Source organism: Balaenoptera borealis (assembly GCF_965194805.1).
Source record: "Balaenoptera borealis genome assembly, chromosome: 1".
Classification (NCBI taxonomy): Eukaryota; Metazoa; Chordata; class Mammalia; order Artiodactyla; family Balaenopteridae; genus Balaenoptera; species Balaenoptera borealis.
This window is the reverse complement of record NC_138860.1, coordinates 181,591,428-181,612,116: the sequence shown is the minus strand read 5'-3', so window position 1 is coordinate 181,612,116 and position 20,689 is coordinate 181,591,428. Positions and strand designations below refer to the sequence as shown.

Below are 20,689 nucleotides of genomic sequence, written 5' to 3'. Positions count from 1 at the left end.
ACTTTAGGAAAATGAGATAGGAACAAAGAACTAGGAGGAAGAAAGCTCACTTCTCAATTTCTTCTTTGCTGTGCAGAATCAGGGTAATGAGCAAAGCTGAAATTAGAAGTTAAATCAATTCACGTAAAGAGAGGTTAACTTCATATCCACTGGGATGGCTATTATCAAAGGAAATGGAATATAAGTATTGGCAAGGATGTGGAAAACTGGGACTCTTGATGGTGGAAATGGAAAATGCAGCTGCTGTGGAAAACAGTTTGGTAGTTCCTCAAAAAGCTACACAGAGAATTACCATATGGGCCAGCAAGTCCACTTCTAGATATATACTCAAGAGAATTGAAAACAAGGACTTGAACAGGTATTATTCACCAATAATTCACAGCAGCGTTATTCACAATAGCCAAAAGGTGGAAACAACCCAAATGTCCATCAGCAGATGAATGGATAAACAAAATGTGGTGTATCCATTGTTGACCTGAAATAAATAGATCACCAGAATTTCTCCAGCAAAGATGGGTTTACATGAGATCAGCAGAGAATTGCAACTCAGAGTCTGCAACGATGGCCCACCATATTCAAGTTCTCTCAGGGCAAGGGAAGCAGAACTCTTTTATAGAGGGGGAAAGGAAGTTGGGAAAAAGAAGGATACAGTAAACAAAGAGTTCATGGCTTTTCAATGGCTGAATTCTTGCCAGGAAAGAAGAGGAGTCTTTCTTCTTCCTGTTGGGCTCTGCTATCATCCCAAGGTGTAAGAGCTCCCCATTCTGGTTTCTTATTTAATTGCGGTTTCTGTTTATTAATTTTTTTACACCATACAATGGAATATCATTTAGCCATTAAAAGGAATGAAATTCTGATACAGGCTATGACATGGATGAACCTTGAAAACATTATACTAAGTGAAATAAGCAGACACAGAGACAAATTCTGTATGATTCCACTTATATGAGGTATCTGGAATAGGTAAATTCATATACAGAAAGTAGAATAGAGATTACCAGGGGTGGGGAGTGGGTAGCAGGAAATGGGGTGTTATTGCTTAATGGGTATAGGGTCTGGGATGATGAAAAGTTCTAGAAATAGATAGTGGTGAATGTAGTTCATGTCACTGAATTGTACACTTAAAATGGTTAAAATGGTAAAGTTTATGTTATGTATATTTTACCACAATAATTTTTTTTTTAATTTAAGAGGGTAGATCAATCCTATAATAAAGAGCTTATGAAGACTGAGTGAAAGGAGAGAGAGAGAGGAGAGGGAAGAAGGAGGTGGAGAAAGTTTGGGAGCATTCAGTGAATTAGTGAATTTGGGATCAGCTGTGCCCCACAGATGACCTGGCACATTCTAAGCACTTAATTAAATATTTGTGTAATGAATGAGAGAATGGTAGAGGAGGAGAAGAGATTTTGAGAATTTGACTCTGGTTAGACATTTTTAACTCCTATAAGATTCTGTGAGAAATCCAAGTTAAGACTGGGATACTTTTAAAATTATTTATGTTATTACTAAACTTTGCTTCTTTGAATACAACCTTTTGCTGAGTCTAGGCAACAGGGGCCCTGGACCCACAATGGGTAAGGATAAGGGTGGCAGGGTAAGGACATCGCATTTAGCTAGTGGGACAGGTAAGGATTTCTCTAGGAGGAAAAGCCTCAGTCGCGTCTTACGAGTCAGGAGATGGCAGGACATTCAGGAAAAGCGGAGGGAAGCGGAGGCTGGAGGAGAGAGAGGCGTCAAGCTGAGCTAAGTAGCTACAGCTTTGAATCTCAGCCAACTGGACACCAGCTGTAAGTGTTGAGGCGATGGGGATGACCCACAACCAGACAATGGATTGCAGTGGGATCTGTATTAAATAAAGTTTTCTTTGCGGCCCGCGAGACCTTGTGGAAGAGAAAGCCCCCAGACAACCCCAGTCCGCATCAAATTGGCTCCTGGGTCCGTCCGCCGCATGTCTTGAGGCAGAGCCTCCAGCAGAGGGCGCGTGGGCGATGAGCGGCCGAGGCCCGCGAGATGCCGCTCTAGCCTGACGTGGGTCATAGAGTCGCGCGGCTTCCGCCCCGCGTCGGGGAAGGAGCCGGAAGTCCGGCGGGCTCCGGACGTCGAGATGGAGGAAGGCGAGTACGAGTCTGTTCTGTGTGTCAAGCCAGAGGTCCACGTCTACCGCATCCCGCCGCGGGCCACCAACCGTGGTTACAGGTGACCACCCGCCGCCGGGCCAGGCTAGCCACCACCTAACCCCTTCCCTGTCGCCCCCGACACGCCCACTGTGGGAGCTGAGGACGGCCCCGCCAGTTGACGGGCGAGGGGCAGGGAGCGGGGGGAGGTAATGCTGCGGTTTCTTCCAGTTCGAGGCCAGAGCAGGGAGGGGGACCCAGACTTTTCGCCTTTCTCAGTCTGACGCATGGGGCTCCCGGCAGCGGGGAAGGCGTGAAAGCCGAATCTAGCGCCGAGCGGGCTGCCGGGGACCCAGGTGGGCTGCCAGGGACCCTAAACGTGGTCAGGAGTGGTGGTGTCACAGACCTGTATTTTTCAGAGCGAACCGATGGCCTTGAAGGGATCCTTGAAAAGCCTTCGGGAAAGGCACTCTGTCACTGGCAGAAATCCCCGAGGGGCAGAAAGGGAGCCCAGAATCGGTCAAAAGAACCCGCCCCGGGGAGTTTTAAGCTGATGTTGAAAGGCCAGGGACCCCTCCCTGCCCAGCTTCCTTGGCACGAACTGCAGTCCTTATCACAGCCTGTGGCAGTTGGGAAGCATCCATCCGTACTTCGCTGGTGAAATGTTCACCTGAGAGGAATAAATACCCGTGTTTGTGAACGTAGAGTGTGTAGAAGGGAACACAGGAAACTACCCCACCAGAGGAAAATGGGGGTTGGAAGGAGACTTCCTTTGACTTGATATCTCCTTGTACTGTTTGCATTTTGTCATCATGTATCAAAGAAGAAAAATATTAAAAGAAAATAAGATGTACCTGACACAGACAACCTGGCCTATGGCTATTTGTGCCACCGGGGGTGGGGGGGCTCTTGAAAGCCATGTTTGTCCAAGTTAGTTGGAAATACAGGATTGGCCTGCGCCACAAGAATGGTGGAGTGTCCACATACCGGGCCTCTTGTTACTTTCCAATTGTGTTAATGTGGGCTTATAGCTGATTTTCTTTTCTTTTCTTTTCTTTTTTTTAAATTCATTAGTTAATTTTTGGCTGCATTGGGTCTTCGTTGCTGCACGCAGGCTTTCTCTAGTTGTGGCGAGCGGACCTCTCATTGCAGTGACTTCTCTTGTTGCGGAGCACAGGCTCTAGGCATGCGGGCTTCAGTAGTTGTGACACGTGGGCTTGGTAGTTGTCACTTGCAGGCTCAGTAGTTGTGGCTCGCAGGCTCTAGAGCACAGGCTCAGTAGTTGTGGTGCACGGGCTTAGTTGCTCTGCAGCATGTGGGATCTTCCCGGACCAGGGCTCGAACCTGTGTCCCTTGCCTTGGCAGGCGGGTTCTCAACCACTGTGCCACCAGGGAAGCCCTTATAGCTGATTCTCTAGTGAAAAAATATTTTATTGAACACCTACTACATCCATGACATAATTTTAAAATAATATGAAAGCAACAATAGTAATAATAACAAAAAAACATTCTGCTTTCTATCGTCAAACCGGAGATGGGCCATCAAACCAGAGGTGATCATCTGCCCCCATCCCCTTCAGTAGGATGAGTTTGATCCCTCTTGGTCCCAAGAGATCGAGGTTACCAAGTGTTAGGGCTTGCTAGGTTGGCATAGAGGAAACTGCCAATCCCTGCACTTCAGCCTCAGAACTCTGCTTATCTTGAGTCTAAGGCCTCCTACCGGGATAAGAGGAACTGAAACTGAGTCAGCTGACTTGTGAATCGAGAGTCTGCATTTGTGTGGCCTTCAAAACAATCTGCGTCCACAGTTAATGGTGTCTCTCCAAGTCCTGGCATATGCTAAGGGACTTCCAAGAAAAGCCTCTTGGAAACACCCAAGGTTTTTGCTTTTGGGGGGTTTTACTGAGCTGCTTCTTAGAACTAAAATATGAAGTTAATACTTTAAAAGAGCCAAAAGAGGCCATTGTGATAGGTCTGTGGTTTCCTGGGTTTATTTCTTCTTAGGATACCTTTGAGAATATATTTCTTGAATGCTCATTCATTTATCCCACATGTCCTGTTGCTCTCCTTTTCTCTTCTACTGATGATTGCTCCCCTCTCTCCTTTTCCTTCAAGGTGGTCTCAGCGGTCCCAAATGATTGCTCTGACCACTGCAGCCTAGCAGTGTCATAAACAAACCATGGGCCCTGGTAGCTGCTTTCTCTACAGAAAGAAAACTGGAATCCTACTTCAGAGACAGTCTCTATAATCTGGAACTGGGGTTGGCCAACTACGACCCACTGTGTTTTTCTTTGGCTCATAAGCTAAGAATGTTTTTTACATTTTTAAGTGATTGGGGAAAATTTGAAAGAATATTCCATAATGTGAAAATTATGTGAAATTCAGATTGTCCATAAAGTTTCACTGAAATACAGCCATGCTCAGTAGAAAATATTTGGTTAAAATAATTAAAGCACCCACATGCTCATGCACCATGACTACTTTCCCTCTGCAGCAGCAGAGTGAGTAGTTGGGACAGAGATCGTATGGCTCTTCTCTCAAAAGGTTTGCCAACCCTTGGTCTGGAGCAGGCAGCCCACATGCCCTTCCCATTCCCACCCCCAGCATTGGAGTAGTGGAGCAGGAACCTCTGGCAGAGGCGCAATGGTTTTTGTCCCTTTAGGGCTGCGGAATGGCAGCTGGACCAGCCATCATGGAGTGGCCGGCTGCGGATCACTGCAAAAGGGCAGGTGGCCTACATCAAGCTGGAGGACAGGACCTCAGGTAAAGGCAAGGGAGGTCTGCGTGGTACCATACCTCCCACTTTGTGAAGGGACGGGCGGCCCGGGCCTGGCCAAGCCACTCAGGGATCGTGGGACCCTGTCCTGGAAATCAAAGGCCCGGGTATACTTACAAGCCGCTTCCATTCCCCCAGCCTTTATTTTAAAAGGAAGTATTTCCTGTCAAGCACCTGTTCTTTTGGGCGTCCTTAAGAAAATACTAATTTTGGAGCCCAGGGAGAGAAGACCTGCAGGTTGGTCCCAAGTAGGAAGCCTCGGAGCTTGCCTGGAAGATAAGCCAAGTGAAGACGCATAGCCCTCTGCTGCTGAGCTCAGGTTCTTAATCAGGAATTCTGCTTATCGACCAAATGGTAACCTCCCAGACTGACCACACCCATTAACTGAAAGAACTGGAAACTGTCCTTTTCAGCTCTTTCTGTGGTGAGAGTACAAGCCAAGCTGGGCTGTGCTGGGGTCAGCTGGCAGTTGTCACCTTTGGTGAAATCTCTCTGGAAGTCCTGCACCACCGGGGCCTCTGGGTGAGCTGTGGAGGGCAGCGTGGCCTGGAATAGTGCCAGCCCCTGCACCCAGAGCCGGAATCGGGCTCAGTCAGATGCCCCGGCATTCGGTCATTTATTTTTTCTAACATGTAGAGATTTTCCTTGTGGGGCAAATAAAATGCAAAGATTCATAGGCAAAACTGGCTGCCTCTTCTCAGATCTGCATCGCTTTTGTCTGAACTGTGGGACCTTGGGCAAGCCACGTGACCTTTGGCACCTTGGCCTCCTTTTTAGTGAAATGGGGATCACATTAACTCCTACTTCACAAGGTTGTTGGAAATACGAAGTGAGCACATATTTATCCGAATGCTTTGTGAACTGCAAGGTGACCCAAAGCATTGATTTGTTTTGAGCATGACTGAGCATTGGTGGCAGAGGAGTTTGAAGGGACAGCTGCTGTGGCTAGGCCAGAGAACTCTGGCTGTCAGAGTTGCTGGGATGTCCCAGGTGGTGTCACAAGGGAATGGCAACACCTGTTCTCTAGGGGCCTTGGGAACTGACTTTAAGGTACACACCTGGTGTACCAGCCACTGCTCAAAGCTGAGCCTCACCTGCAGGACCCACCCCAGGATGCTCTTAGCTCGAGGTCATGCCCACTGGGTCGTGTTCGTCTCTCACTTTCCAATCACTCCAGGCCGGAGTGTCTCAGCCTCAGCACTAGTGACATTTGGGGCCAGCTGAGTGTTGTGGTCTAAGTCACATTTAAGATATTTAGCACCATCCCTGGCCTCTACCTACTAGATGCCAGTAGCACCCCCTAAGTTGTGGCAAACAAAAATGTCACCACATATTGCCAGATGTCCCTAGGTGGAAGGGAGGGACAAATCAGCCATGGTGGAGAACCACTGCTCTAGGCTGAAGGCATCCAGGTGAATCCCAGTCCCCAGGTACCAAACTAGAGAGGGCAGAGAAACTAACAAGAAGCTACAAACTCAGCCCACCGATTTGGATTCAGTTCAGCCTTAATTGCACAGTCACCTCTGAACCATAGGATTCAGTAGAAACTATTGGTTAAATACTTAAAACATCAACTGAGATCAGCACACGCAAAAAATGATGCCAGTCGCAAATGTTCACAGACGCTGTGAACTGCACTGCACCCTGGAGAGCCGTAGTTAATAAGGGGATGCGTTTCACGAGAGCGCCTTTTAAAAGCAATTGCTCTTTTGGCCTGAGATTAGTGTAAATCCACTGGCTTCAGATTCTTCTGTGAGTGCAAAAACCCTCCCCCCTTTCCACTGGGTTCACCTGCTCCTCTAAAGGCCTGCCTCAGGCACCAGGTTTTTTTTGAAGGTGTGATCTACCTGAGCCAGGGCCCTGGGGGTGCGGGCCATGGATGTGAATGGCTGAGGCGGGGGGGAATGAGTGGCCAGCAGCTCCAGCCCATCGTTCTCATGTAGAAATGGAGGCCCAGCGTTGCTAGAGCTTTTGATTTTAAGAGAAGCCAGACATGTGGATTATTTTACAAGTAATCTGATTTTGAAGTGTTTGGCAGTTAAATTGAAAATGCTGAAACTGTGAGCTGGATCTGACCTGTAAGCCACCTTTGACTTAAACCTCTCCTTGGTTATATTCCTCTGTTTTCCCTTTGGCCAAAGTGGATTTGACTTGAAACCCAGAGTCAGGTTTGCCCATCTGCCTCTCAGGAAAAGGCCCCAGTCATGTGATAGAAATAGTCTGGGGGGGTGTTCAAGGCTCACCCTCCCTTATGCTTTCAGGGGAGCTCTTTGCTCAGGCCCCGGTGGATCAGTTTCCAGGCACAGCTGTGGAGAGCGTGATGGATTCCAGCAGGTACTTCGTTATCCGCATCGAAGATGGAAACGGTACGCATGGGACTTGGAGCTTCCTCCTCTGAGAAGGGTTTTCTCTGCCTCTGGGAAGTGGGATTGATCGTGTGTTGTCCCCCAGGGCGACGGGCGTTTATTGGAATTGGCTTCGGGGACCGAGGTGATGCCTTTGACTTCAATGTTGCCTTGCAGGACCATTTCAAGTGAGTGGTTCCAGGAGACACATACTCATGCCTCCTCCCTCTTTCCCCGGACAGAATGGTCTCCCAGGTTAGGATACCCAGGTGGTTGTGTGTGGTATGTCTGCCAGCAGAGCCTCAGGAAAACTCACTTCTCCTTCGGGGCAGGTCACCTTCTCTGCGCCCTGCCAGTCCTCATCTCTGCTTTGAAGTCATTTCCTTTACCCGAGGCGCATCTCTGCCACCCCAGTCAGCTGGCCCAGCCTTTGAGGTGTCACATCTCTTCCCTCATCAGGCCCCTGAGCGGCCAGAGTCCTTGTCAGGCTCCTTTGGCCTTTCTGGGCCTGTCCCTCCATGCTGTGATAAGCGATGCTCGGATTCCCAGGCCACTCAGCACACACCCTCGTGGTCCTTTCTGAAGCTAAATGGGCAGGAAAGACTTCTCCCCTGCCATCTGCAGGCCTCCACCTCTGGCTGCGGGGAGTGTGAAGTGTGCGGCTGCTCTCGTGGGCCCCTCTAGCTCCTCGGCTCCGGGTGGCTGCTAAGAGGGGTGCTGTATGGAGGGTAGGAGACCTTTTTTGTTGCTTTCAGTGCTTTCTGGGCACTTGTCCTGTCTCAACCATCTACTTTTTAAGCCCCTGGGAGGTGTGTGGAGAACTTGTCTTAGTCTCCATGCCACATGCTGAGGACTAAAGACCAGTGTTAGGACTCTCTACGTAAGTGACCTCATGATTTTCATAGCAGTCTTTAAGGCATAGAGTTGTCATCCCATTTTGCTGATGAGGAAACTGACGTGCATGCAGCTGCTTATGCGTCAGAACTAGGATTTAAATTCACACCTAACTCCCAAGCTGCTCTCAGTTTCTACCCCGCTGCTGCAGTAAAAGCCTCGTCCTGGACTGGTGGCGGGTGTGAATGCAGCGAGTGCGTGAATGCAGGGCAGCTCGCCTCTTCCTCCCCTTTTCCTTCCTGTTCTCCCAGGTGGGTGAAGCAGCAGTGTGAATTTGCGAAACAAGCCGAGAACCCAGATCAAGGTCCCAAATTGGACCTAAGCTTCAAGGAGGGCCAGACCATCAAGCTCAACATTGCAGTGAGTCCCACCCTCACTTGGCTGTCACGGCCACCACACCAAGCCCAGTACAGAGCCCGTCACTCTTTTCTCACAGTTCAGCACATGTTTATTGAGCAGCTGCCCGGTGCCAGGTACTGTGCTGGGGGCAAACGAAAGGGCTCTGCTGTCATAGAGCTCAGAGTTGAGCTGAGATGGGGGGAGTCTGGGTGTGATTACAACATGGCGGGATGGTTCTACGACCTAGGGATGGATGTCTTCAGTGCCATGAGCTCCTAGAGGAGGAACGTGCAGTCCAGAGTTAGGGGGAACCAAGGAAGGCTTCCTGGCAGAAGCGACCTGTAAGCAAGGGAAGAGGGGTCAAAGGGTGGTTCAAGCAGAGGGAACGGCATGTGCCACGCCTCTGCTTTGAGGAACATCAGTCACTTGCTGCCAGAGCTGGTGTTTCTGTCCTGGCTTTTGGGGGACGGGGTGGGGTGTGGGGTCAGTGTGCTCATCCCAAGCTGTGTCTTGGTCTGAACCTTGAGGAATAGAAGATTTGGCAGCACTCTGGGCAGGAAAGCCTCAAGGGTGGGCACTGGGAGTCATGGGCAGCTTCTGCTGGTGGTGTTGTCCTGGCTCCCTGTGTCTTGTCCTGAGCTGCCCTACATCTGGCTTTCCCCCGTTAGCTCCTGTTGAGAAGAGGGAAAGGTCGAGCTGGGCTGGACAGCCAAGACTTGGCCTTTACCTGGCTGTGGGGGTGGAGATGAGTGATTCGGGGGAAGCAAGGACCCACTGGATTTGTTTTCTGAAGAAAGTCTGTAACCCTAAAATAACGCTCTTCCTCTTTACTTACTATCTCTTTCTCCTCTTTTCTGCTTCATGCTGGTGATGGTTTGGGACCCTTGAAGTTGGCCAGCTGGCCCTTAAGAGAAAATCCAGGTCATGTCCAGTGAACTGTTGGGGATGTGAATCTCTATCTTGCTGGGAGGAAACTAACATTTAATGAGCATCAGCTGTGTGCCAGGTAGTGTTTTTAGGTACTTCTCATGCGAATTAAACATCCTCCCCTTTTATAGGTGGGGAAATTGAGGTTTAGAGAGCTTGAGGGTCTTGCCCAGGGTCGTAGAGCTAGAAATAACTGGCACAGCTGGCCTCAGGCCCAGGTCTTTGAGGGCTTTTGCCTTCAGGCTGTGGTCTCAGCACATGATTAAGCTGCTGCTCTCCTGACAGGTGGGAACCACGTCGTCTTCACCTTTGAGCTGCTCTGGTTTCTGGTTCACCTGGGTGTTCAGGTTTTTGTTTTTCTTTTTTAAATGTTTTGTCGAAGTATAATATGCGTACAGAAAAGTGCACACATTATAAATGTAGAACTCAGTGAATTTTTAAAAACCAGGTTTACTCCTACAAACTAGCCCCCAGACCAAGAAGTGGACGATTATCAGCACTCTGGAAGCCCCTCTCCTGCTCTCTCCCACAGGATGGAGTGGCCACTATGCTGACTTTGAACACCCTAGGTTTTGTTTTCAGTGTTTTATTAATTGACTCATACACTTCATACCCTTTTGTGTATGACTCCTTTCCTTTACTCAGTGTAGTATTTGTGAGAGCATCCATATTGTTTTGTGTAGTTGCTTTATTCTCGTTGTGGCATGCTCCGTTATGAGAATGTATCCCAGTATCTACCCATTTAACTGATGGTGGACATTTAGGTAGTTTCCAGTTTGGGGCTATTGCAAGTAGTGCTGCTGTGAATGTTCAAATGTGTGTCTCTTGGTGCACATATGTATGCATTTCTGTTGGGTCCATGTAGGAGTGGAATGGCAGGGGCGTCAGTTCATACGTTCAGCTTTAAAGATCCTTTCAGTTTTTCAACGTGGTTTTCTCTGTTTACACTTCCACCAGCAGACTATGAGTGTTCTGGTTGCTCCATACCCTTGTCAGTGCTTGATATGCTACGTCTTAGCCGTCCTGGTGGGTGTGTGATGGTATAGCATTGTAGTTTGATTTGCATTTCCCTGATGATTAATGAAGTCGGGTGCTGAGTTTTTAAATTAAAAGCATTTGTGATAGCTTTAGAATTGTGATGCATTGAATATACCCCATAACAATGGAAGTGCTGGATGGATGGCTGTTGACCATCTTTTGGTGATACAGACGTTTGGGGCCCAGGGGTCACCTTGGGCCTCCTCTTGAAATTTTCTGATCGCAGAGGCACTCCAGCAGAACTGACTGATTCGCATTCCTCCCCTCTCTTTAGAACATGAAGAAGAAGGAAGGAGCAGCTGGGACTCCCCGAGCCCGGCCCGCCAGCACAGGAGGACTGAGCCTGCTTCCCCCTCCCCCAGGGGGGAAAACCTCCACCCTGATCCCTCCCCCTGGGGAGCAGTTGTCTGTGGGGGCGTCCATCGTCCAGCCAGCAGTTGCTCCCAGTTCAGGTCAGTGCTCGAGGGTGACTATTCTTGGTGCTAAACCTGCAGCCTTGGGTTCTTCTTCCTCTCTGGCAGTTGGGGCCCCATGGCTTTCCCTCCTTCGCTCACAGTTGTCACACTTAGTACCCGTGTGTGACAAACTGGAAGGTGGGTGCCACAAAGCTGGTCCTGTCCACACTGGGTAAGGGCTTCCTCTCTTCCCACCACTTACCCCTTCAGGGCGTCTGTCCCCCCTGATGGGCAGGGGCTACAACTCATTTGTTGCTGTGAAATCATCAGCATGTGGGTTCCTGGTTCTCAGAGGCTGCTCATTGAGTGAGTGAGTAAGTGATGGAGATATGGTCTCTGCTCACAGGGAGCTCAGTATAATAGGAGAGAGGAGTCATGGGCACAGAGACCAGACGTATGGGGACCAGACTAACTACCAGCTAGCATGATCTGGGGAGGCTTCATGGAAGAGGTGGCATTGAACTGGACCTTGAAGGAAGAAGATTGGGGCAGGGGACACTTGCCATTCCAGACAGAAGAAGAGCATGAATAAGGCTTAGACTTTTAATTTTTAAACACTGGGTGTGTTTAGGGAGATGAAAGCAGCATAAGTATTCCAAAGTGAGTGCTGGGAAATAAAATTGGAGATTTAGTTTGAAGCAAGCTCCTCAGTGAGGCTGTTGGGTGCTGGAAAGCTGAGAGGCAGCTCCCCCAGCAGGCTGCACTGGTGCTTGTTCCAGGGTGTAGGGAGTGCCTTTTGGAGACACTGGGATTCCAGAAGTTAGTGCCTAGTGCCAGCCTCTGGCAGTGCTGGGATGCCAGCCCAGTCCTTCAACGTCCCCACCCCGCCTGCCCAGCCCGGCTTGATGCTCCTGGCCTTCCCCAGGCTGGGTGACTGTCACCAGCCCACTTTCTCCACACAGCTCTCACCAGCATCTTGGGGGAATGGGGAGCAGGATCCAGACAAGAAGCCTGCTTTCTTTCCCTTTTAAGGGTCATGGACATTGGCTCCCCTATCTGGAGGTCAGGATTCAAACCTCAGCCCTGTGGGGAATATCTTAATCTAGGAGAGTGGCAGGAGTAGCAATCAGGGAGCACCCCTGCCTGGACCCTAGGAGTTATTCTCAGAGTGAGGTCAGAGGACCACTTGCCTTGGCATCACCAGGGACAGGGGCAGGACTCTGCATACTTAATGTTATTTGTGTGCTCACTAAGGTCTGAGAGCCACTGTCTTAGGCCATCCCTCCGTTGCTGGTGCATTTTTAATGGCCAGTATGGAGTTCCTGCTATGTGCCACGTAGTGTTTGAGGCCCTTTTGATACTACAGGTACAGCCCAAGTCCCTGCTCTCAAGGCCTTATGTTTTAATGTGTGAGACAGGCAGTTGGCATGTTTACAAACAAAATGGTGTCAGGTAATGAGAGTTGTGAATAGCTAACATTTTTTGAGCACTTACTCTATGTTCCAAAATCAGACTGGCTGAGTTCAAATTCAGCAAATTGCCTACTACTTTGTTCCTCAGTTTTCTTATCTGTAGGATGGGGGTAGTAATGATCCCTACAGTACAGGTTTCTTGTGCGGATCAGATGAGCCAATCCACGTACAGCACTCAGAACAACGCCTGGAACGTTGTAAGCACTCACGGAATGTCAGCTCTCATTTTAGTGATGTTGTCCTCATTATCATCACTGCTTGCTGGGCCTGTTCTCAGCCTTCCACGTATATTAACTTATTTAATCCTCAGACCAGTCAGTCTTATGAAGTAGTCACTGGTACTGTCTATTTTAGAGATAAGGAAACTGAGACTTAAGTAACCTGCATAAAGTCAAACAGCTGGTCCTGGCCTGTCTTCCTCCAGTGACTGTGATGAGGTTCAAATGAGATAATGTCCGTTGAGCACTTGGTGAACTGCAGAACTAAACTGTGGAGGGGGCCCTAGTTTTATCTGGTTTCCCAGCCCAGAGCACATTAGACATAGCAAAAAAAAAAAAAAATTTTTTTTTTTTTTTTTGCCACACCACGCGGCATGCAGGATCTTAGTTCCCTGACGAGGATCGAACCTGGGCGCCCTGCAGTGGAAGCGTGGAGTCTTAACCACTGGACCGCCAGGGAAGTCCCTAGACATAGCAAATTGGTGGGAAGGCGGAGGGTGGCAGGCACAGGGCCTTCAGAAAAGACAGCTGGCAGCACTGGGGGAGGTGCCAGAAAGAGAGAAAAGCAGGCACTGCTGTCCCATCATGCCACCCACCTCAGTGAAGAGATACACACAGCTGTATAACTAAAAATGGTAGCACTCTAGGCATTCTAAGCAGTAGATATGGAAAGACTGATAATGCTATCTGTAGCTTCCAGAACAGCCCAGGGATTAAAAAAAAAAAAAAGCTGAAAGGAATAAATTAAACTTTATCATTCTTATGAAAAGTAGGTAAATTAGAAAAGAAATTAAGCGAGGTAAACAGAAAATACAAAGTAAAATGGTAGAAACTAGTTCACATATTCAGTAAAAAGTATAAACTGGCAATATAACAAGAGAAATTGAGGGATCAAGTATAATAGTGGGAGAGGTCCAAAGGCCAAAAGCCTACAGTGCAGCCCTCAGCTCCCTAAAATACTGCACACACACACACTTGTTTAAAAAAAAAAAGAGATACACACAGATGCCCACTTCTTTGTTACTTCTGGAAGGCTCTCCCCAGCCCCTAACCAGTTTGGCTCCCAGGACTTGGTACTTGTCTAGCACAGAATTGTCTCAGCTTGTTGATGCAGACTCTGGACTGAGGACTTTATATAAAGACGACCTTGTGGTTTTGGTGGGCATTCTCCATCCAAGAGGTCAGGGCAGGAGACAGTAAATTTTAAACAGATTTCCAACGTAAACGGTTGAAACGAGGTCAGCCTCAGGTACGGGTGATGGCGTGTGACTCGGCCTTGCTGGTACCCCTCCCCTCCACCGGGTATGTGGCCTTCTGCTCTGTCTCCAGGAGCCCCTCAAGGGCTCGTAAGAAGACAGTGGAAATGTGGCTGCTTGTAGGTGTTTTGTTGCCCCAAAGCACGTCTCTCTGTGTGTGTCTTTCTCAGCCACCTGGAATCTTGAGTCTGATTTCGGGGTCACTGAGACAACCAGGCGGGGAGGTCTCTGACTCCTCTGTCTCCTTCTCTTCTCTCCCTTCCCTTCGGACTTGGGGACATCAATAGGAGGTGCCACTGTGTCCTGGCCGCAGCCCAAGCCTGCCGCTACTGCCACCGCCGACATCTGGGGAGACTTTACCAAATCCACAGGGTGAGGAGGGTCACATTCTCTGTGGGGGACTGGGGCCAAGGCTGTTTCTCTCAAAAACCTGGGAGCAACAGCTCTGATTCAGACATTTTCTGGCCAGCCAGAGGACAGAGCCCCAGAGTGCCCACTTTGGGAGGCATATTTCTCTCCGGGAAGGCTTTTTGCTGGTGTCCACTGCTGGGTGGCCTGGAGCCACCTTCTGCAACTCTTTCTGGTCTTTAAACCACCTCACCAAGTGCTTTGGCTTGTCACCAGTACCTCCCTCTTCCCCTCCTCCCCTGCAGCTACCCTAGGATACTGGGCTGAGAGTTAACCTGGGTTCTGGCCTTGGCCCATTGTCATGGGACCTCTGAGGCAGGCAGGGTCTCTTGCCTTTTTTGCTTCCTTAAAATTTCAAGCCTTTACTTGGCGTCAGGGTGAAGAGATGCTAAATACTAGTCACACAGTTGTTTATGTGGACAAGCTCTAGGACAGGAGTCAGCACGCATTTTCTATAAAGGACCAGGACGCAAATAGTTTAGACTATGCAGACCACGTGGTCTCTGTTCCAGCTACTCAGCACTGTTCTTGTAGCTCAAAAGCAGCCACCGACAGTATATAAATGAATGAGCATGGCTCTGTACCAATGAAACTTTACCTACTAAAACAGGCAGAGGACTAGATTTGGTCTAGTCCTGGGCTGTAGTTTGCTGACCCCTGTTCTAGAATATTCGGGGACTGGCCTTTTGGAGCTCCTTCTGCCCAGAAAGAAGTCACATTTTATCTGCTTTGTATTTTCAGATATCTGAAATCTCCCACCCCTCCCTATCTAACCTTTCCAGGTCGACCTCCAGCCAGACTCAGCCAGGCACAGGCTGGGTCCAGTTCTGACCTGAGCGCAACTCTTTTTCCTCATACAACTTCTGGAAAGGAGCTGCCTCGTCTGGGCGGAAGGAAGGAGGATGAAGCACTCCCTGGCCAGCCTCTGTTTGGAGCGTGACTCTCTCCTCTCCTCTTCCTTGCCTGGACTCTCCTGACAGACTGGGCGTGTTAGGCAGTAAATTGGCACCATGTCACACTGTTTCCTGGGATTCGAGTGTGCAGCCAGAACACAGGAGAAGAGTTCCAGGATCCCTATCCCTGTCTGTCCTCTTGACATGAGAGAGACTCTGAGACTTCTTCCATCACGAAGACTCGTATTAAACACAAGCCCCTGAAGCAAAAGAAGGGGTCGAGTGTGCTGCCTGGATTCAGATCAGCCCTTCTCGGGGGGGTTACAGGTGTCACGTGATCACTGGAGGGGGGCTTTCCTCACTCCCATTGGCTGTAGCCATTCCAGTCAGGTGCCTTAAGAGGAGGGATTCCTTCCTGATTTCTAGCAGGTTATAGGCTGCAGCTTGAACAGATAATCAGGAGGGAAATCAAGAGTATTAACCAGACTTTTAAGATTTTTTTGATACTTGCTTTGCTGACATGCTGATCTGCACTAACTCATTGTCTTTGCAAAAGGCTTGCTCCTGTAGTCTGCGCCCGCAGGGGCCTCTGAAAGCATTCCTCACTGTCAGTCGCAGGAGCTGCTCCGGGCCCCAGGAAGCAGTGTTCATCTCGGCTATGGGGCCTGGTTTCCGTGTTTGCCAGGCCGGGCAGGCGCTGGAAACCAGGTGCGACAGTGTTTGGGCTGGAAAGTGGCAGCTGTTCTCACGTAGGTGGGGCTTTGGCCTTCCCGTTCGCTGGCAGCTCTCTGGGCTCACAGTGCAGTTCCTGGCGGACTTGGGTTTTCTCCTGGGTGGTTTCTGAAGTGCCTTGTCTGCAGACAACCTCTTACTTTCTTTTCTCCTTCAGGGACTGTACATGACAGACAGAAGGAGTTCTGAAGCAACTGGAAGTCTAGGGTTGCCTGGTTTATAAGAAATAATTTTATAAGAAATAATTTTATCTGAGCACACCTCTAAAATTGCTTTTATCGACATACGTTACCTCTTAATTGAAAGATTTCCTTTTTGAAGGGTCAAGATGATGAACTGAAAAAAAGTGTTGGCCTCTTTGTGGGACCAGATTTCTAAGATAAAAAATAAATATTTCTACTCTGTCAGTGTACGTCAAAGATGGAAGTGTTTTTGGCGGCATGGCTGCCAAACCCTCCAGGATGCCTCAGCCACCTCTCGCCACTGAGCGTTTGTCCAGACTTAAAAGTCTGGGGCCACGGCGACAGATTGGCCACAGTAGGGGAATTTGGCCCTGTTGCCCTAAGGCAACCAGCAATTTCCCTTCTGCATAGAAGAGACAGTCTTTCTGCCATTCTGGGACATTCTGGGCTCCTTGCCTTCTAATGTGGGAGGAGAGTCCTGCCTCCCACCAAGACTTCCCCATAGAAGCATCTTCCTAAATAGTAAGGGTGTCCGGGCACACAGAGGCCAAAAAATAAGATAAAGGCCTCGGTGCTTGTCATGTCTGTGGGTTCTGTAAGAAAGATGCATTTTTGCTGTTGGTTATAGAAATGGCCGCTCTGGCTAATAAACTGTAAGGGAGGACAAAGAAAATTGGAATTGAGGATCCTCATGTCCTTTGAATAAGGAAAAGGAAATTGCAACCGGGGATTCTCAGGAGTAGTAAACTTCTTTGTGTCTGCTTCCCGTTACTCCCCATCTTATTTATAAGTGCTTAGAGGCTAGAAAAGAGGAAGCGTAGAGTTAGAGGAGACCCTTAACCAGAAGCATATACCATTGAAGGTAAGCCCTTGGGTCCTGCAGACAGACCTGGGCTTTGATCTAGGTTGTCTACTGGTAAATGTGTGACCACGGGCTCCTTAAGCCAAATGTCACTCAGATGAGGCATATAAAGCACTAGCAGGTGCCCATCCTATAATTTGACCTTAATCACCTTGATGTAGAATCAGGTAACACATCCAGAACCATTACTCATAATGGTGCTGATAAGGCAGCTGATGAAGAAACAGCAGTCAAAAAATCTAACCTGGGGCTTCCCTGGTGGCGCAGTGGTTGAGAATCTGCCTGCCAATGCAGGGGACACGGGTTCGAGCCCTGGTCTGGGAAGATCCCACATGCCGCGGAGCAACTAGGCCCGTGAGCCACAACTAGGCCCATGAGCCACAACTACTGAGCCTGCGCATCTGGAGCCTGTGCTCTGCAACAAGAGAGGCCACGGTAGTGAGAGGCCCGTGCATCGCGAAGAAGAGTGGCCCCCGCTTGCCGCAACTAGAGAAAGCCCTCGCACAGAAACGAAGACCCAACACAGCCAAAAATAAAAATAATAAATAAATAAAAATAAAAAAAAAAAACTAACCTGAAAAGCACTTTGAGGGGTCTCTGGGGGGCAGGGAATAGTCTGGTGCTCTCCATCACCAACTGGAATCCCAGCTATGGGACCTGGGTCCCCAGGAAAACTCCCAGTACCAAACCAGGCATCTCTTCACTTAACACCCTTGACTGGAGCTTCCAAATTGGTGGGGTGTGGGTAAGAGATGGGTGTTGGGTTTGGGGATTTTGAGACCTGAGCTGCTCTCTCTATAGCAGGAGAGGAGGACTTGGACATACTGAGGTGACAGGCAGACTACAAGATGTTTCCATGATTAAATGACATAACATTGCAACATCTGTCTTGCTGGCTTTAAAGAAACCAGCTGCCATGTATGAGTTGCCCTAATCCGAGGGTCACAGTGTCAAGGTGGCAAAAGTAGCCTCTGCCGACAGCCAACAAAAAGCTGAAGCTCTTAGGGCAGCGGTCTGCACGGAACCGGATGCTGCCAAAACCACCTGAGCTGGGAAGCAGAGCCTTCCTCAGTTGATCCTCAGGTGAGCCCCGCCTGCCAACACTGTGAGTGCAGCCTTACAGAGGACCCAGCCAAGCTGGGCCCAGACTCCTAACCCCTGGAAACTGAGTAAGTAAATGTGTTTCAAGCTGCCAAGATGGTGGTAATATCATTAGGCAGCAATAGATAACTAATACAAGAGGTGAGTGAAGGGCATTGGAGATGGGAGTCAGTGTGAGAGAAGAGTCTGGACAGGGACCTCCCTGGTTGCGCAGTGGTTAAGAATCCGCCTGCCAGTGCAGGGGACACGGGTTCGAGCCCTGGTCCGGGAAGATCCCACGTGCCGTGGAGCAACTAAGCCCGAGCGCCACAACTACTGAGCCTGCGCTCTAGAGCCTGTGAGCCACGACTACTGAGCCCATGTGCCACAACTACTGAAGCCCGCGCGCCTAGAGCCCGTGCTCTGCGACAAGAGAAACCACCACAATGAGAAGCCTGCACACCACAACAGAGTAGCCCCTGTTCACTGCAACCAGAGAAAAGCCTGCGCGCAGCAACGAAGACCCAACGCAGCAAAAAATAAGAAAAAATAAAAAGAATCCTCCTGCCAATGCAGGGGACACGGGTTCGAGCCCTGGTCTGGGAAGATCCAACATGCGATGGAGCAACTAAGCCCCTGCACCACAGCTACTGAGCCCGAGCACCACAGCTACTGAAGCCCGAGCGCCTAGAGCCCGTGCTCTGCAACAAGAGAAGCCACTGCAATGAGAAGCCCGCGCACCACAACGAAGAGTAGCCCCCACTCGCCGCAACTAGAGAAAGCCCGGGAACAGCAACGAAGACACAATGCAGCCAAAAATTAAAAAAAAAAAGAAAGTGGACAGATTTAATGGCTGTATGGCCTTGGGAGGTCACTTAACCTGCTCCTTGGGGGCCTCACTTTCCCTGTATGTGGACGGCAGCTATTGCTTATGTACTGCTTACTCTGCGCAAGGCACTGTTCTATGCACTTAACATAAAATTCATTTCAGGCGGTCCAGTGGTTAAGACTCCTCGTCCCCACCACAGGTGGCACGGGTTCGATCCCTGGTCAGAGAACTAAGATCCTGCATGCCGTGCGGCCAAAATAAATAAATAAATAAATTTTTAAAGATTCATTTCATTGTCACAACAGCCGTATGAGATAGGTACTCATCCCTGTTTTACAAGTGATGAGACTGAAGCACAGTGAGATTATGTAATTTGCCCAAAGTCACATAGCTGCTAAGTGGCAGAGCTGGGGTTGGAACCCAGGCAGCCTGGCTCTAGCATCCATGCTTTTAATCAGGTTGATCTTGAGTAGTGCTGCTGACAGGGCTGCCTAATACATGGACGTTCCCATTCCCTCATGTGGATTAAGAAAGCCCTAATATGGCAGGTATTCAATGACAGGCCAAGCGGTGGGGCTTTATTCCATAGGTAATTGGAAACCACTGAAATGCATCATAGACACACAGTAGGTGCTCAATATCTGTTGATTTCTCTGAGCAAGGAATGACAGGAAGATACCATCCTCTGTGGGCAGAGTAGACCTGATTATGGGTGTGTAATGCAATAAGAAAACAGAAAAACACAATATTAAGAAGCAAATGTAATATTATCATAGCAAAAGACTGGAAATAGCCTACATGTCTATATTAGTTATCTATTGCTGGGTAACAATCACCCCAAAACTTAGCTGAACACATTTCTTGTCTGACACCTGGACTGCAGCCTGTGAGGGGTGTGGAGACAGAGTACCCAGCTAAGCTGCACCTGGATTTCCCACCCACGGAAACTGAGACAATAAATGTGTTAAGCTGCTAAGTATTGGGGGTAAGGTGTAGACGTGCTCTCTTTTGCATAAAATGGGAAGGGGGAAATATACTTTATGTGCATAAAATATCTGGAAAGATATATAGGAAACAGCACCCCACAGGTTGCCTGCAGGGAGAGACTGGGTGACTAGGAGACAGGGATGGGAGGGATACTTACTTTTACTTTATAACGTTCTGTACTATTTGAATTTGAACCATGTAAATGTACCATCTTTTCGACAAAAGAAAATCTATGTTGAAGAGGTCGTCTGTCATCCTAACACCCAAAGATAGCACGGTTAACGTTTTAGTGTCTTCTCATGTTTTTCCTATTATATCTATATACAAGAAATATTTTTCGGGAATGCCCTGGTGGTCCACTGGTTAGGACTCGGCACTTTCACTGCTGTGGCCCAGGATCAATCCCTGGTCAGGGAACTAAGATCCCGCCAAAAAAAAAAAAAAAATTATTTTACAAACACGGGCTAATTCTGTCCTACTGTTCTGAAACTTTTCACTTAATATAACAATTTCTGGACTTCCCTGGTGGCGCAGTGGTTAAGAATCTGCCTGCCAATGCAGGGGACACGGGTTCAAGCCCTGGTCCGGGAAGATCCCACATGCCAGGGAGCAACTAAGCCCGTGCGCCACAAATACTGAGCCTGCGCTCTGGAGCCCACAAGCCACAACTACTGAGCCCGTGTGCCACAACTACTGAAGCCCGTGCACCTAGAGCCCATGCTCCACAACAAGAAAAGCCACTGCAGTGAGAAGCCTGAGCACTGCAACAAAGAGTAGCCCCCGCTCGCCGCAACTAGAGAAAGCCAGCAAGCAGCCATGAAGACCCAACACAGCCAAATAAATAAATACATACATACATACATAAAATTAAATATATATATATATATATATATATATATATATATATATATATATATATATAAAACAATTTCTCCAGTTGCT

At 48.9% G+C, this 20,689-nt stretch overlaps 1 protein-coding gene across 3 annotated transcripts; it reads left to right on the top strand.

Annotated features, from left to right (window-relative positions):
* Nucleotides 1-2,040: 2,040 nt before the first annotated feature.
* Nucleotides 2,041-16,214, top strand: NECAP2 (NECAP endocytosis associated 2). 3 transcript variants are annotated; one of them, XM_082393702.1, is made up of 8 exons: nt 2,041-2,196; nt 4,777-4,877; nt 7,152-7,256; nt 7,342-7,423; nt 8,381-8,489; nt 10,708-10,885; nt 14,062-14,146; nt 15,965-16,214. In XM_082393702.1, the coding sequence occupies exons 1-8, from the start codon at nt 2,105-2,107 to the stop codon at nt 15,975-15,977; spliced, it is 765 nt and encodes a 254-aa protein (XP_082249828.1). In that variant the 5' UTR covers nt 2,041-2,104; the 3' UTR covers nt 15,978-16,214. The 3 variants fall into 3 exon arrangements, with proteins under 3 accessions (XP_082249828.1, XP_082249827.1, XP_082249829.1); XM_082393701.1 differs by having other exon boundaries at nt 14,965-16,214; XM_082393703.1 differs by lacking the exon at nt 14,062-14,146.
* Nucleotides 16,215-20,689: the final 4,475 nt, after the last annotated feature.